This window comes from Xyrauchen texanus, chromosome 4, assembly GCF_025860055.1.
Source record: "Xyrauchen texanus isolate HMW12.3.18 chromosome 4, RBS_HiC_50CHRs, whole genome shotgun sequence".
Taxonomy (NCBI): Eukaryota; Metazoa; Chordata; class Actinopteri; order Cypriniformes; family Catostomidae; genus Xyrauchen; species Xyrauchen texanus.
The window spans coordinates 46,932,949-46,945,760 of NC_068279.1; the positions used below are offsets into that span (position 1 = coordinate 46,932,949).

The 12,812-nt window shown below is 37.2% G+C and overlaps 2 protein-coding genes across 2 annotated transcripts; one reads left to right on the forward strand and one right to left on the reverse strand.

Annotated features, from left to right (window-relative positions):
• The first annotated feature begins 3,158 nt into the window (after window positions 1-3,158).
• Window positions 3,159-9,585, forward strand: LOC127638126 (claudin-15-like). The gene is made up of 5 exons (XM_052119491.1): window positions 3,159-3,526; window positions 4,795-4,959; window positions 5,771-5,852; window positions 8,452-8,562; window positions 8,754-9,585. The coding sequence occupies exons 1-5, from the start codon at window positions 3,310-3,312 to the stop codon at window positions 8,872-8,874; spliced, it is 696 nt and encodes a 231-aa protein (XP_051975451.1). The 5' UTR covers window positions 3,159-3,309; the 3' UTR covers window positions 8,875-9,585.
• Window positions 9,586-9,778: 193 nt separating this feature from the next.
• naa38 (N-alpha-acetyltransferase 38, NatC auxiliary subunit) lies at window positions 9,779-12,355 on the reverse strand. Its single transcript, XM_052119572.1, has 3 exons — window positions 12,190-12,355; window positions 11,723-11,891; window positions 9,779-10,068 (listed from the first exon to the last, which is right to left on the reverse strand). Exons 1-3 carry the CDS (start codon window positions 12,232-12,234, stop codon window positions 9,953-9,955), a joined length of 330 nt encoding a protein of 109 aa, XP_051975532.1. The 5' UTR covers window positions 12,235-12,355; the 3' UTR covers window positions 9,779-9,952.
• Window positions 12,356-12,812: the final 457 nt, after the last annotated feature.

Sequence of the window (12,812 nt, forward strand, 5' to 3'; positions counted from 1 at the left end):
GTAAACGGAGGTGCTTCAATTATTTTGTATTTGGTTCATAGAAAGTGCCATCTGTTTAGTAAGTGTATATCTAAATATTGTCCATCCCATTTTCCACTTTGCAGTGTCAAAAATTAGTTATATATATATATACATATATACATATATATATATATATATATATATATATATAAATATATATACACACTCACCTAAAGGATTATTAGGAACACCATACTAATACTGTGTTTGACCCCCTTTCGCCTTCAGAACTGCCTTAATTATACGTGGCATTGATTCAACAAGGTGCTGAAAGCATTCTTTAGAAATGTTGGCCCATATTGATAGGATAGCATCTTGCAGTTGATGGAGATTTGTGGGATGCACATCCAGGGCACGAAGCTCCTGTTCCACCACATCCCAAAGATGCTCTATTGGGTTGAGATCTGGTGACTGTGGGGGCCATTTTAGTACAGTGAACTCATTGTCATGTTCAAGAAACCAATTTGAAATGATTCGAGCTTTGTGACATGGTGCATTATCCTGCTGGAAGTAGTCATCAGAGGATGGGTACATGGTGGCCATAAAGGGATGGACATGGTCAGAAACAATGCTCAGGTAGGCCGTGGCATTTAAACGATGCCCAATTGGCACTAAGGGGCCTAAAGTGTGCCAAGAAAACATCCCCCACACCATTACACCACCAGCCTGCACAGTGGTAACAAGGCATGATGGATCCATGTTCTCATTCTGTTTACGCCAAATTCTGACTCTACCATCTGAATGTCTCAACAGAAATCGAGACTCATCAGACCAGGCAACATTTTTCCAGTCTTCAACTGTCCAATTTTGGTGAACTCTTGCAAATTGTAGCCTCTTTTTCCTATTTGTAGTGGAGATGAGTGGTACCCGGTGGGGTCTTCTGCTGTTGTAGCCCATCCGCCTCAAGGTTGTGCGTGTTGTGGCTTCACAAATGCTTTGCTGCATACCTCGGTTGTAACGAGTGGTTATTTCAGGCAAAGTTGCTCTTCTATCAGCTTGAATTAGTCGGCCCATTCTCCTCTGACCTCTAGCAACAACAAGGCATTTTCGCCCACAGGACTGCCGCATACGGGATGTTTTTCCCTTTTCACACCATTCTGTGTAAACCCTAGAAATGGTTGTGTGTGAAAATCCCAGTAACTGAGCAGATTGTGAAATACTCAGACCGGCCCGTCTGGCACCAACAACCATGCCACGCTCAAAATTGCTTAAATCACCTTTCTTTCCCATTCTGACATTCAGTTTGGAGTTCAGGAGATTGTCTTGACCAGGACCACACCCCTAAATGCATTGAAGCAACTGCCATGTGATTGGTTGATTAGATAATTGCATTAATGAGAAATTGAACAGGTGTTCCTAATAATCCTTTAGGTGAGAGTATATATATATATATATATATATATATATATATATATATATAATTATTTTTTATTTTTTTTTTGTAATTGGGGAAAATCATGCAGTAAGAGGCCTGCATAAAATGTAGGACACAGCTAAATATTACATATTCGGCAATAACAATTAATTCACAATTTATAAGTTACATTATTTGGACCCTTTGTTTTCAACGTTTTATTATTTTAAAGGGCCTATTTGTAGTCTATCTGTGGAAAATGCTATAAATTAAGAGTATGCCTGAATATTAAAAAAAGATTTATATAATATTTATATTTTCATTATTAATAAAAATAATGTCATAAAAACTATTAACCTGATGGTAGAAGTGTGTATTTATCAGGAGTGCACAATGCATCAAAGTGTTCCAAGTGTACAAAAACTGCATTGACCGAACAAAATCATTTGTATGAACCCATTGAACTTGTCATTTGACCTTGCTTCAGGTATTGAAAATCAATATGTTCATAAATTATGTTACAAATTAAATAGTGACATTGATATTTACGCCCTTAATTTGAACACTTTTATTGAATCACTTTTCGGAATCACTGAACTTAAAACTACACATTTTTTCATCTTCAATCATCAAGGATTCAATAATCTGTAGATAAAGCCACCCATCTGCATAAAGACGTTTCCTCTCAGAAAGCTCTAGATAAACATATCTTTTCCCTATTTTTTCTCTTTAATTTTCAGCTTGTTATTAGTGGCCATTATATTTCGTCCCAAAGTTGTACAGTAGGCCCCTTGTTCTTTTTTTAATATGATCGTTTATTTTATTTATGACTAAGCTTAAGTATGGTGTTAAAAAGGTGAACAGGCATTGATATGGTTTGGTGATTTTCTGAAGTGCCTGTCAGCCTTTGTCAATACTTCAGACTGATGTAAGTACATGCTTTGAGAGAAACAGCCTATATGTTCCTAATTAGGCACATGCAGGATGCATGAGAGAATATAGACTGAACCACAATACCCAGAACACCTTAAGAGCACAGAAGATGCCAAGAGCAATGAAAAACACATTGCAAATGATTGTACTTTTTTTAAAGGTTTTTTGGCATGGGTGTCTACTTCATTTTCATTGCATAATCACTATTGGGAAGTGTCAACGACAGATGGTTGTGTCATCACCACCTCCAACATCTCTGAAAACCTCTGGATGTCCAGTGCAGATGACTCCTATGGTGTTTACATCTGTTGGGAGTTTCAGTCCATGTAAAACATCACCTATGAAAATAACAGTGACTGTGACAGTACCTTTACTTAACACTATATTAATATTATTGCTACCATACATTTTGCTTCTAAGTTCAGGAGTTACGATTAAACATTTGATTTTTATTATTATTATTATTATTATTATTAATTGGCCATTTTAATCTCAGGGGCTTATAGTGAATGATTTCTCTTTTTTTATGTATTATTAATTCATGTTAATCGAGACTGTTCTGAGCCTGAGTGTGAAAATGTTGTTTAGAATCTCACATCTTCCTAAAGTAACACATATAAAGAAGGATAAGAATGTAAAAGACAATATTCCATGGAGAAAACAAGCAATGCATTTATATTTTAAAATGTCCATAGTAAATCACAGTTTTGCACTTTAGTCAAAACAACAATATGTTACACTCCAACACCTGTTGTGACGTCCCTCGTTGATCTAGCTGAAGAAGTGGATGGGATGGAGATGTAAACCACTGAATTCAATTCCCAAACGTCATCAATCCTTTGGTGAAAGCATCCTAAACTAAGATCTAGCCTTCGAAGTGCGCAGACAAACTTTTGGAAACGTCATGCATCTGTAGGCCTAGCTGAAGATTGCGGGATTTGCCTGTTTGCATCGTTTGAAAGAAGGCATAACTATTTGATAACAAACTAACCGGTTACCTTATGGATCCTGTTGTCGAGGCATTCGCTTTTTCCCTCGCTTTTCTGGGGTGGGTGATGGTCGGGCTTGCCCTCTCGAACAGGCACTGGCGGGTGTCGACCGTGGACGGGAACGTTATCACCACATCAACGATCTATGAGAATTTATGGATGTCTTGCGCCACCGACTCGACAGGAGTGCACAACTGCCGTGAATTCCCGTCTTTGCTGGCCTTGTCCGGTATGAGAACGTGAGATAAGTGAGCCTTCCTTAAAAATAATAATAATAATAATAAATGGAAAATGTATGCGTTTTAATTTCATAATACAATTCCACCAAATTGAATTTAATCTTTAATTGAACTAAATTAAATAATAATCATAAAAAACTGAATAGACCTATTTTAAGTTTTATTAATTTAATTTTGTAATTTAATAAACATTGGCAGCACGTTTCAATTTGACGGAATTTTGTTGTGAAATTTGAAATGCAAATCTTAAAAATAGGCTGAAATATATTTGTTGAGTGTTTATTAAGATGCATATGACATTATAAATATGCACCGCTAATCTCTAAACAGGCTACAGAGCTCATCATCACAATAGTAAATATGGGGTTTATGCACTAAAGGAAGAAATTATGATTTGGGAAGGATTTCACAATTTTTACTTTCCATCGCTATTTTGCATCTTTAAGCATCAAACAAAATATATAGCCTATATTTTTGGCCTATTTTTAAGATTTACGCAAATTTAACAGTGTAACGTCTGTCACAATGAATCAAATAAAACTCAATATTTTGTTTTCGTTGTAGGCTATTAAAGATTAGCTACTCGATTCAACTGGAAGGAATTTTCTTATGAAATTGAAATGCGTAAATCTTTTAAAAAAAAAAAAAAAATGTGTATACATAAAAGCCAAAAACCTTAAAAATCTTTCAACTCCAAAATACTTTTTTTTAAGTGAAATTATACTAAGTAGGCTAATATCTCAAGTAAACAGGCGACATTTAGAAACCTCTTTTTCTAATTTCTTATAATGTTGTTGGTCAGAGGGGTTTTGTTTTCCTTGGCATTTGATTGGCCGTTTTAAAGGGCACTACACAACACAAATTTACATAGACGAAATGTGTATTCTGTAGAGGTCTTTCAATAACCAAGTTGTTGATTAAGTTGTGACACTTTCGCTGCGCTCTATTTCAGGTTTGATATAAAATGCTAATGTGTGGCAAACATTCAATGTAATAAAAATAGGTAAAATAACAGACAGTCACAAAACACATTTAACACGACAAAGTGACATTTTGAAGGAAAGGAAATGCTGTAGAACTCTTTGTAAATCAACATGATGTCCTCCTCAGAGCACTCCATTAGAATTCTGCTCCAACACCAACTCTGTTCGAAGTGTTCTTAGACGCTTGGTGCATCGCATTTAGTAAGACGTAAAGTAATCCCTGACTTGGCCCTAAACACATATAATATGGAACAATATCTCCCCTATTTTCTCAGGCTATGTCCAAGCATCCCGTGCGCTAATGATCTCGTCAGTTGTTTTGGGCACTTTCGGTCTGCTGGCGACTCTAGTGGGTATGCAGTGCTCCAAAATTGGAGGGGAGAATTACGTCATGAAGGGTCGGATCGCAGGAATCGGTGGCGTCTTTTTCATACTGCAAGGTAATTACGTCACCAAATGGCCGATAGATGAATGCATTTTAACACATAGCCTAGTCGTATATTGGCATAGGAAATTTCAAAGTAGTGTTGACGAATAAAAAAATTATATTATGAATCGGGTTCAATTCAAGTTGACAGCATTTGTGGCATAACGTTAATTAACACAAACAAATATTTCATCTTGTTCCTCTTTTTCTGAGTAAAAATAAATAAATAAAAAGAAAAAAGAAAGAAAAATCTAGGTTACAGTGAGGCACTTACAATGGAAGTGAATGGGGCCAATCCGTAAACTCTAAAATACTCACTGATTCAAAAGTATAGTCAAAATAACAATAACAATAATTTGATACCAATAAACAATAACATGATTTTAGTGTGATAAAATCACTTACTAACCTTTTTTGTGTAAAGTTATATTCAATTCGAGACCTTTGTTGCCACAATGACGTAATACAGTAAACCCTAAATCAACTATAAAAACAATGATTTAAACAACTTCACAGCTCAAGTAATAGAAAATACAATAGATAATAGATTTCAACAGCAGAATTAATGTTAGTGCTTTTATAAAACTATAACCTTCATAGTTTTGCCTTTAAACCCTCAAAATTTTGACCCCATTCACTTCCATTGAAAGTGCCTCACTGTTACCTCCATTTTGAATAAAAATCCATTTTTATGCCACTAATGCTTTCGACTGAGTTTAGCTTGTATTGAATCTAGAATATTTCTTAAATGTCAACATACTTTGACAGATGAAGATATGCTAAATAAATTCTATCTAAAAACAAAATTCATTGTCATATTTCAGGTCTGTGCATAATGATTGCAGTGTCTTGGTATGCTTTCAACGTCACTCAAGAATTTTTTGACCCACTTTATCCTGGAATAAAGTAAGTGGAAAAGTGTCTCTTTCTAATAAATTAGAATGTACAGCAGTTTAAATAAAAAAAAATATTGTTACAATGGCTGTAATTAATCTCAGTAATGACAAAGATGTAACTCAAAAGTCCAATTACACAAATTTGTGTTTTCTCTAGCAGTGGTTTTGAGTGTCATTTTGAAGTGAGAAATAAGTAGTTGGCCAACATAGTGTCTCGTTCCCTCCTTTCAGAGAACCAAGGTTGCAGTCGTAAACCCACCGTTCCCTATGGGAATCTCTGAAGCCCTTTCAAAACACAGCAAATTCCACTTGACACCTTGCCCCCGATGCACGTGTCACAGCGAGCATATAAATGCCCAAATCCCAATGTGCTCTAGGTCCTCGTGGTAGCTTAGTGACACACCTCAATCTGGTTGGTGGAGGACGAATCTCAGTTGCCTCTGCGCCTGACACCGTCAACACGCACATCTTATCATGTGGATTGTTGAGCGTGTTACCGCAGAGACACAGCGTGTGTGGAGGCTTCACGCTTTCCTCCGTGATGTCCACGCACAACTCACGCCCCACCGAGAGCGAAGCACATTATAGCGACCACGAGGAGGTTACCCCATGTGACTCTACCCTCCCTAGCAACCGGGCCAATTTGGTTGCTTAGAAGACCTGGCTGGAGTCACTCAGCATGCCCTGGATTCGAACTTGTGAGTCCTGGGGTGGTAGTCAGCGTCTTCACTCACTGAGCTACCCATGTCCCGCTGCTTTATATAAGCGCTCTTTGATTGCTTTCACTGTGGATGCATGAAACTCAAGACGCGTTGCTCTCCGCCAGCTTTCGTTCTGAAAGCCAAAGCCGTTCCCTTCTCCACCTGCTATACTCCTACTGTTGCTTCCGAAAAACCTCACAAGGGAGGCGTGCGAGGACGTGGAATAGTGTCACGGTCCTGTCACTCTGTCAGTCTGTGTTTTTGTCCATGGCAATATTGTCCCATGTCTGTCTTGTGTTTCGTTGTCTGTCTTTGTGTGAGCACAGTTTCGGTTGTATTCCCTGCCGTGCGCTCTTCGGTCTGTCTTGTTTCATGTCTGGAGAATGGTGTCTGGGTCCTGACTTCCTGTTTGGTTCAGTTTCGGTCTGTGTCAGGATCCGGACACTCATGCACCATGTCTGTCTGTTAATGAGGTGGCTGCATCGCACTTATGTCATCTTGGCAGCATGCACTCACATCAATAGTATGTCTGTCTCTTGCAAACATGGGTGACCCTCGCATCATGCTGCTATTTCAACTTCACGTTGTGCAGAGGTTTGGTCACTACAGTCTGAGATTTTGGGTTTGTGTGTGGCTGAACTCTCGCACAGGTGTCCTGTCTTGTTTTTGTCACCTGTTGCGTGCATCCCATGGCGTTTGCCTTACGATGTACGCTCGGGTTTTGTTTTGTGTGGGAATGCGTGGTATTGCTTTGTTTGGCGTTGCCACGCATTCTCTCATCTTGTTAGTAGGTTGGCATGGGCATGTATTGCCTTATTGTCTTGGAGATGTGCACTCATGACATTTGGCTGTTTTGTTGTCTTGTGAGGTTTCCCCTACTTGATTCCTGTTTCGGTCCAGTCAGTCCTGTTACACCTCTACCCCAGCCTGGATTACCCTTTTTCGCCTTCAGGGTAGTTTATGTTGGTTTTAGTTTTTTATAAATAAATCCCCTTTTTAACTCTGCTTTTGGGTCCTGCCTCTGCATCCCTTGACATATAGATCATAGAGATTTGAGGAGGACTTGTCGCCGGCCCAGCCTTGCATGCCTCCTCTCCTCCATATTAAGCATTAAATACGAGCGCTGTTTTTGCCTGGGTGAAGCCCACGCTAACACAGGGCTTGCCAAGATTGTTTTTCATTCATTGCGGGCACATGAAACTCGAAACGATTTGCTCTTGGCTGGCTTTCGTTTTGAAAGCCGAAGCTGCTCCCTACTCCCGCTTGGGGACAGGATACAGAGCACGGGGAATCTGAGGGTGATTGTCGCCAGATTGAGCCTGTGTCTCTCTTCTTCACCATCTGCAGTGGCCTCGCCTGATTTGCTGATTGCTCTATTGGTATTTGCTATAGATATTTGGTAAAAGTATGTATTCAAGCAAGGAAAACTATATATTGATGGTAGAATTTAATCTAAAGGTTGAACTGTGTTTTGGGGACCACAGCATTTTACAAAAATGTAAAGGTAATTTGTCACGTGGTTTAAAAGTTAGAAATGTATAAAATTTATTAATTGCAATATTTTTCAGCAAAAACAAAGGATTCATATTTTTGTGTCACCTTTTCACATTTGAGCGTCCTGAATTGCTTTATAATTGCTTTATGGTAAGAAAAGCCCATGTGGGCTATTAAAAGGCACTTTTCGATGTAAAAGAAATGTCCTCATTTTAAGGTATGTGCCTATATAGAAATTGATAATTACAAAGGCATAAGAAAACCTGTTTAAAATAGCTTTAAGATGACGTAAAGCAAGTAACACAGAGACACTTAGGAATAATTGTGATTTTATTATTTATGTGAAAGCAAATTCATTTTGCAAAGTTTAACTATTTTTATTTTATTTGTTTATATAAATGTCTGTTTGCTAAGGTATGAAATCGGAGAAGGGCTGTACATTGGTTGGAGTTCAGCTACACTGGCTTTATGTGGTGGCAGCTGCTTAATGTGTGCCTGTAGACTGCGTAGCCCAGAAGAAAAAAAGTGAGTTTAGTAAACAGCACGTGCCTTGTTAAATGGCTCAGTAACCGTTTAATGGAATGACTCCATGCAATTATGCTGGAACTGTATTAGTATCTTATGTTAGTGACCTACCACTTTTTACAGTTTGAATATGGATCATCAGCAGAATTTGTGTCGTTTCTATTGATTTTCATCTACTTTGTCAATTTCAGATCAGATCTTCAGACCTTCAGATCATACCCCTACCAGCCTCAATCAAGGCATGCAGTTCAAACTGCCTCTGAAATGTCCCACATCCCTTCTAGCCAATATGGACGCAAAGCATATGTATAAGGAACAGACTGTATGCTGCTGATGTGGGATCAACAAAGTCAATATATTACAGACTGTCACAAAACACAGAGACCATACATCACAATGACTTTATGAAATGCAGTGATTAATAATATTATAATTATAAACAAGCCCACTCTATAGAAACTCTATTACTAATGTAAATAGTCTATAATGTATACTTAAAGCATGTGTAAACAGATTGTAACTTTGGTGTTTATCCAGTAAAGCATGTTTTTTCTATGATAAAAATATATGCAGTAAACAGCTATCATTACAAGAGTTTGCGAGAAAACAGCAACGATATTTGATCGTACTTTAATGTAAAATAAAAGGAAAATCTGAACATTTATTTAAACGTTATGTTGGCCCAGAATATTCTAGATTAGTGACCCTTTTTCAATGAATCAATATTTCCTCTGAACTGAATTACTGTGTACTCAAAGAAGATTTTTACATTATTTTTTGCTCAACTACGCACATGTAATAAATTAGCATTCTAAATCACTCCCATAATTTGAATATTAATATAACCTACATGATAACACTACCCTGAGATGTTGTTTTATATTCATATACTGTTAAGATCACAAATGTAATAATAATCATGTTATGAGTAAACAACACAGGTGAATGCCCTCTGCTGGTGGTATGAGGTTATGAGGGACTTTAAGTGGTGCAAAGAGATTAAAAATATTACTGTGATTCTCCAAAGGTTTCTTATTTTGAAATTCAACAGTCCACATTTTACACAAACAATTTGATTTGCTTACAAACAAGTAAACATACACGCACGGCCACACACACACACACACACACACACACACACAGAGAGAGGTGTACTAAAAAAAAAAGCACAGCAAACTGTCATTATCCTTGTTAGATATATATATATATATATATATATATATATATATATAAAAAACATCATGGTGTCAAATAAGGAAGAATCCATTCAGGTTGCAGTAGTCCCAGCACAACTGGATGTGTACTGCCTGATCAGTAGTTGCAGAAGAAACATGTGCATGCAAACTACATTCCCTGTAGTCCATATGGTGTCTCCCAGAGTCTCAAGTCATCAGAGTCCATAGGTGGTGGTCTGAAGGCTTTCAGATTCCACTTCTATTGAAACCACATGATGGCCAGGAATCATAGCCAGTCCCAAAACTCTGGGTTCACCTTGTGAGAAAGAATCTGTGGAGAAGAATTACATTTTGAAGAATTCATGTGTTGGGTTTTTTTTTCCCTTGAATTTTCTGAGATTCTGAATTTGGGGTTTTCATAAGCTGTAAGCCATAATCATCAAAATTATATCAAATAAAGGCTTGAAATATCTTACTTTGCTTGTAATGAGTCTATATAATATATTAGTTTCACCTGTATTAGTTGCTTACTGGCCAAAGTCACAAGAGCCTACACCCAAATCTGTGTGATATTATGTTTCTAGATGATGCTTAGGTCCTTCCTTCTATATACACTGGTGGCCAAAAGTTAGGAAAAATGTACAGATTTTCCTTTTATTTTATGCACCAAAGTGGCATTCAAATGATCACAACGTACAGTCAGGACATTAATAACGTGAAAAATTACAATTAAAAAAAAAAAAATATATATATATATATATCTTAAACTACTTCAAGATTTCTCATCAAACAATCCTCCACATGCAGCATTGACAGCTTTGCAGATCCTTGATATTCTAGCTGTCAGTTTGTCCAGATACTCGGGTGACATTTCACCCCACACTTCCTGTAGCACTTGCCATAGATGTGACTGTCTTGTTGGGCACTTCTCACGCACAATACAGTCTAGCTGATCCCACAAAAGCTCAATGTGGTTAAGATCCATAACACTCTTTTCCAATTATCTGTTGACCAATGTCTGTTTCTTTGCCCACTCAAACCTTTTCTTTTGTTTTTCTGTTTCAAAAGTCAAGTGGTTTTTTTTTTATTGTCGTTTCAACCATATACAAAAGTGTCTTTTCTTTGCAATTCTTCCTATAAGTCCTGCACCCCTGAGTCTTCTCTTTAATGTTGTACATGGAACTGGTGTTGAGCGGGTACAATTCAATGAAGCTGTCAGTGAAGGACATGTTAGATTTCTCAAACTAGAGACCCTGATGTACTTATCCTCTTGTTTAGTTGTACATCTGGCCTTCCACATTTCTTTCTGTCCTTGTTAGAGCCAGTTAATCCTTTATAGTGTACACCTTTGTATGAAATCTTCATTTTTTTGTTTTTGTTTTTTAGGGCAATTTCTAGCAATGTGTAGCCTTCATTCCTCAAAACAATGATTGACTGATGAGTTTCTAGAGAAAGCAGTTTCTTTTTTTTTGCCATTTTTGACCTATTATTGACGTTAAGACCTTCCAGTCTATTACACACTGTGACAACTCAAAAACAAACACAAAGACAATGTTAAGCTTCATTTAACAAGCCAAATAGCTTTCAACTGTGTTGGCAATGTATAATGGCAAGTGATTTTCTAGCACCAAATTAGCAGTGTATCATGATTACTCAAGGATAAGGTGTTGAGTGTTGGCTGCTGGAAATGAGACCGGTCTAGATTTGATCAAAAATGACTTTTTCAAATAGTGATGGTGCTGTTTTTTACATCAGTGATATCCTGACTATACATTGTGATCAGTTGAATGCCACTTTGGTGAATTAATGTACCAATTTCCTTCCGAAACAGCAAAATCTCTCCATTATTCCAAACTGTTGGCCGCCAGTGTGTATGTATATGGAATGTTTGGCCTATTTAATAAATCTAATCACTTACACAAAAAGTCGCATGATTTCTGTTTCAACACTAAAAAGTGACTGTGTGTGTGTGTGGCTACGGTTACCTGTGGATTTGAGGAACTCTTGTGCAGAGCCCAAGATGACGTTGCAGTCTCGGTCTGTGCATAAAAAGAGCCCCACCAGTGTGCGTCCATCAGTCATGCGAATCCTCATGCTCTTATTCAAGAGGTTCTCCAACTTCAAACGAGCCAACGAATAATTAGACTCCTCCAGCTGTCACCAAAACATAGTCACATAAACAAGAGTGATGAGTCAAAACGGCCTAAAACCAATGGGATCGGAGTATTTTGGCAGTAATGTTAACCATACAGCTATCATCATTGTGTGAAGTAAACTTGTTTTCCCTACGAATTTTATCACCTATAACAAGGAAGGTAATTTTGTTTACATAAAAACTACTTTACTAAAATGTGACCATCTAACAAAGCATCGGCATAAATCCACTGTAACAGTCGTGCTAGCTTTAGCTTCAAATGTCTCACTGGCCACCGAACTGACAAAGTATTCAGACCTCCGTTTGCATTTCCACGCCGTTCTCCTCGTTTTCAGTTGCCATTTGAGCGATTCCTGATTTTTTAAGTGTTTAGACCTTTATACTACAAAAATAAAATAACCCGTAAGAGTTATTACTACAGACCAGCAAACTTCTTCATCTACTGTACACGCGATATATAATAGAAACAACAGCGCCGCCTGTGGAGTGGCGTATTTATACAAATAAAATCTACTACACAATTAAACTGTTGTCAATGTGGAAATAAATGAATAAACAAATAAAATAAATTACAGACTGGACTCACAAAATTGAGCAACTTTTATATCTATACTAGCTTACATTTTATTTACATTTCTGAGCAATTATATAATTTTGTGTGGCGACACATTTCATTTTCCCCCTAGGTTGAAATTCTTGTTTGCATTATTCCTCATTTATAAGTTACTTTACATAAAAGTATCTGCTACATGAATACATGTAAACATATTCATTTAGTACAACTGATAAAGCAAAACACAGCCTAACTGTGTGTAAAGTCTTATTGAAATGATAGTGAACAGCAGTGTTTGGATTTGGTAAATGCAATGCAAAAATACAATTATGTTATACATAATTATTTGTTATACAATTATAACGAG